At 48.3% G+C, this 4,484-nt stretch overlaps 1 protein-coding gene across 1 annotated transcript; it reads left to right on the forward strand.

The window, feature by feature from the left end:
- Positions 1-2,921: 2,921 nt before the first annotated feature.
- LOC119445116 (ubiquitin-conjugating enzyme E2 Z) lies at positions 2,922-3,650 on the forward strand. Its single transcript, XM_037709439.1, has one exon. It carries the CDS (start codon positions 2,922-2,924, stop codon positions 3,648-3,650), a length of 729 nt encoding a protein of 242 aa, XP_037565367.1.
- The last annotated feature ends 834 nt before the right edge of the window (positions 3,651-4,484 follow it).

A 4,484-nucleotide genomic window follows, 5' to 3' on the forward strand; every position in this document is an offset into this window, starting at 1 on the left:
GTACATAGTCAAACCACGTTATGAAGAAACTGGATATAACGAGGCATTTGGTTATGACGAAGTGAAGTTCCCCTTCAAATCACTATAGAGATTTCGTAGTCCAGTACATGCACTAATGGATGTAACGAAGTTTTGGATATATTGAAGAAGTAATTCTGCAGCGCCCCCTTCAACTTCGTAATAACGAACTTTTAATCTACATATTTCAAAGAAGTTAAATCTACCTATTTCAGGCAGGAGGCTTTTGATTCAGGCCGTCAACAACGTTTTCCTACAAGTGTTGAAAATTGTTAAACTAAAAAAAATTATGTGGTTATTTAGCAGTAAATGCGAGAGAAATGCGGCAGCATTCCATCGCATCTCTTTGACGTCGCGAATGGATGATTTCAACCGCATTCACCACATTGCAAAGTGTTGTTCAGGAGTACATTCGACAGACGGTCTGCTTCTTCGAAGAGCGAAGTGCAACTGACATACATACGTACATACATACATACATTTATACATGCATACATACATACATGCATGCATACATACATACATACATATATACATGCATGCATGCATACATACATACATACATACATACATACATACATACATACATACATACATACATACATACATACATACATACATACATACATACATACATACATACATACATACATACATACATACATACATACGAACGCTTTCAAGATAGCGCTCACATTCGTGCTGCCTCTCGCTTGAACGCGAACTAAGTGTCGCCCCGTCGCTGATCGCTTGCAAGATAAGGCGCGCGCCATACGCAGCCGCCGCCGGAGTACTGTTGATCACGGTTCATAATGGTTCGAGGTAAACGCGCTGCAGAGCGCTAACGGCTTATAATGATCGGAACGTCATCAGCGCACCTGGCGCCGCCACCTGCAGTAGTTTGTTTGCGTCATCAATTCTCCTTGCGCCGCGCCGTCCGCAGCAGGTCGTGTCGCTGCAGCGCTGTCGTTCATACTGGTCGGATGAAGTTTCATAACATTGATAATGACTCCGGCCTGCGTGGAGATAAGCAAGTGGCGCAATGCTTACGCATGCTTAGACAACTCCTAGAGGAGTTTCTGCGTGATTTTTTCGGGGCGAAGCTCCTTATAGCGGCACCCGTTCGTCCCCGTCGTCGTCGTCGTAGTAGTAGTGTGTAACCAGTCTGAGAAAAATGAGAAAAAAAATTCCGAAGTTGTGTCCGTAGCGCGGAATCGAACCAGGGACCCCTCGCTTCCGAGCGCGCGGCGTGAGCCCACTACGTCACGAACCGGACATGGACACACGCACCACGATGGCAATAAATACCCAACATTAACGAAAGGCCGCGTTTCTAGCGCGTTTCTAACGCGTTTGTGCTAGCGCGTTACGGCCCGTGTAAGAAGCTGGTGTAAGACGCTGTGGCCTCTCCGCCTTACCTTCAACGCGTTTCGAACGCGCTGCCCAAAGCGGTGGCAAGTCAAGTTCAAGTCGAGGAGCGTTTATGAATACGGGGGGTATACTCTCTCAGCAGTCATGTGATGGCGTCGGCAAACGCGGTGCACGTTCCGGCATGTGTAAATGGCTGCGTAAGACGCTGTGGCCGCTCCCCCTTACTAGAGAGTACTGCACGTTTCTAACGCGTTTGTGCTAGCGTCCCCTTAAGCGGGAGATCCGATTATTCCCTCCGGAGCTTCGCCCACTCATCATCATTCACCCCGTGGATATGCTGTGATTTTTTTTTTTTGCACTTTGACACTCGTAATGCTAATGCATTGATAACGGGGCAGTCAATGTGAACACACTCGCAGATGACTGTTCGCTCATAGTCACAAGTGTTCGTACAGTCAAGTTGCCTTCAAGAAGTACAATAGGGCTTTTGTGGCCTTGTGAATGCAAGAATGCTTCGACCAGGCTTCCAAGATCTTTACCTTCGAGAGCGGTCTGTCATTCAAGCGGCTCAGTAGACGGCAAGAAAGTATCTTTACAACGCTGTATCGCAGAAATAGAAAACTATATCACAATTCTGCAAAGTTCACGTATAGGGACATCTAAAACGAACAAAATTGATGTTTGCAGATTTTTTTTTTTTTTTTAGTTGCGAAGATTTCTTTCTTAAAAACTCATTTGCGTTTGCTTCGCAGCTAAGGGCTACAGTCGGGTGGGTGACAAGTTCACCCTTTCATCAACTTTCCTATAAGGAGTCCAATATAAGGTAGTGCAATAGTTCCTGTCGTTGCAAAGGGTGTATAGGCGCATTGAAGGCCAATCGTCACGTTTCGTAATTCTCAGTACTGTCAGAACCTCCACTCCCAGACTTGGCCATGGCCTCTTAAAGAGAGAAACAGAGATCATCAGGAGCCCAGAATAGACATTCGTTCTCGACTTCGGCAAGGTCCAGCTCGTTATAGTCTTCTTTTTTTTTCATCAATAAATGATTATTCCTTCTCGTCACTCAACATGCTGAGCGCGCGCAAACTGCGCTTCTCCCTCTTCCCAGGAACGCGGGGCGCGGCAGCATGATGAGCGAGCACAGTGTCGCTTCTACATGCGCACGAAACACAAAGTTAAGGCCTCTAGAAGCAGCTGCAGACATTGGCGAGACATATAACATAAACCTTTTTATCCTCATTATTACCCCTACATGTCATCCTATACATAATCTAGCATCTTCGTCAAAATAGACACGATCACTATTACGGAAAAGAGATCAAAAGAAAAATAACTTAAAAACTATTAATTAAATATAGGTGTTATTGATCAATAAGTTAGCATGAAGCAAGGACTTCATTTGTTTACATTTCGAACCATGGCCAATCCCCCCTCGTGAGTACGAGCCATAAGTTGAAGGAAGAAGAAGAAGGGGACCTTCTGGTCATCGACATCTGCTCAAGAGTCCTCGTCGCATGGAAAATTCGACAGAAATGGCTCAGCCAATTGTAAATCACTGGGACGTCGTTAAGAACGAGCAGCCGACGCCGCAGTGCCTGCAGAGGGTGCAGCGGGACCTGGTGGAGTTCCACGCCGACCCTCCGCCGGGAGTGTTCGTCTTCCCGGAAGAGAACGACATGAGCATACTGCACGCCATCGTCGTGGGTCCCTGGGGCACGCCTCTCGAAGGTGGCCTCTTCCGCCTGCAGTTGAAGTGCCCGCCCGACTACCCGATGCGGCCGCCTCGCGTTCGCTTCTTGACCGGCGCAGGCAAGGTGGTGTTCAACTGGCACATCTTCGGCGAGTACATCTGCCTCAGCCTACTCGGCACGGCTCCTGACGGACCGAGTTGGAGCTCGGCGCTGAGCATCGGCAGCCTGCTGGTATCAATACAGTCCTTCCTGGCCGACGGCGCTATGGAAAGCATGCGCCACAACAGCATCAAGGTCGCCGTGTGCGAGACGCTCGAAGACTGTCTGCAGGAAACATCCGAGCCTCCGATGCCGCCGGCTCTCACGAAGAAGACCCTCAAGTACTTCGCCGACAACTACGCCAACTACGAGAACGCGGTCAAGGCACAGATCAGTTCCTGGGGAATACTTTCGTGGATTTTTGGTGTGGCGTCCGGCGGTTACGAACCGCTGCTGAAGCGACTTCGCGACATCAAGAAGAGGATCGACGAAAAGAACGCGACGGCCACTGGCGAACAAAATGAGGAGTGACGCAATGGTTCCTTGTCTCCCTTCTAGAACGCGGAACGCGCCGGCATGAAGAACATCTTTCACGTGCCGATATGCCCACGAAACGCAAAATTGAGGACTCTTGAAGCAGCTACCGACATTGGCGAGATATCAAACATAAATTAGGCAGCGGCCACAACGTGGGAAGGCGGCGTTTCCAACAATTGGAATAAAGCGCTTGGACATGTGCCCTTGCTTGCGTGCGTGGGAGAGCTGTGTATATTAGTGACCAACACCAGGCCATTAAACTTTTGGTTAGACACTTGAATTTCTAAAGCGCCGTCTAGAGAGCTCTTTACCGCAAGATTTCTCTTGAAGCAAATAAAGCGAAGCTTTATATTGAAACGAAAAAGCGCCTGTTAGTCGCCTGTCCAAAGAAAATTACCATCTTCAGCATTGATGATGATGATGATGATGATGATGATGATGATGATGATGATGATGATGATGATGATGATGATGATGATGATGATGATGATGATATCCTCAGCACATGGCTCGTACCCACTCCGGGGGATTGGCCAAGAATTGGGCACCTGAACTTTTAGATACGGTTTTTGAAACTACTGTTACAGTGCAATGTAGTAATCAGAACAGACAGAATAATTGCTCGAGCGTCATCGTCTTCTTCCGCAGCTAGCTCGTTGGCACCCCTCCGGTTGCGCGCGTGCTCGCGCTCGGCACGCGCTCGTGCCACTGCTCCCGCATTCGTCGTCGTCCTCCTCTTCCACAGCTGGCTGCGTAGCCGCTTATCATTCCAGCGAAGAATTTCACTTCTCTTCTGTCGTCTTATTAACGAGGAGGCCACGTTTACGG

The sequence above is a fragment of the Dermacentor silvarum genome, chromosome 3 (assembly GCF_013339745.2).
Source record: "Dermacentor silvarum isolate Dsil-2018 chromosome 3, BIME_Dsil_1.4, whole genome shotgun sequence".
NCBI lineage: Eukaryota > Metazoa > Arthropoda > Arachnida > Ixodida > Ixodidae > Dermacentor > Dermacentor silvarum.

What these genes read in the sequence shown, in the direction of transcription:
- LOC119445116 (XM_037709439.1), top strand. Translation starts at nt 2,922, where the DNA reads ATGGCTCAGCCAATTGTAAATCACTGGGACGTCGTTAAGAACGAGCAG.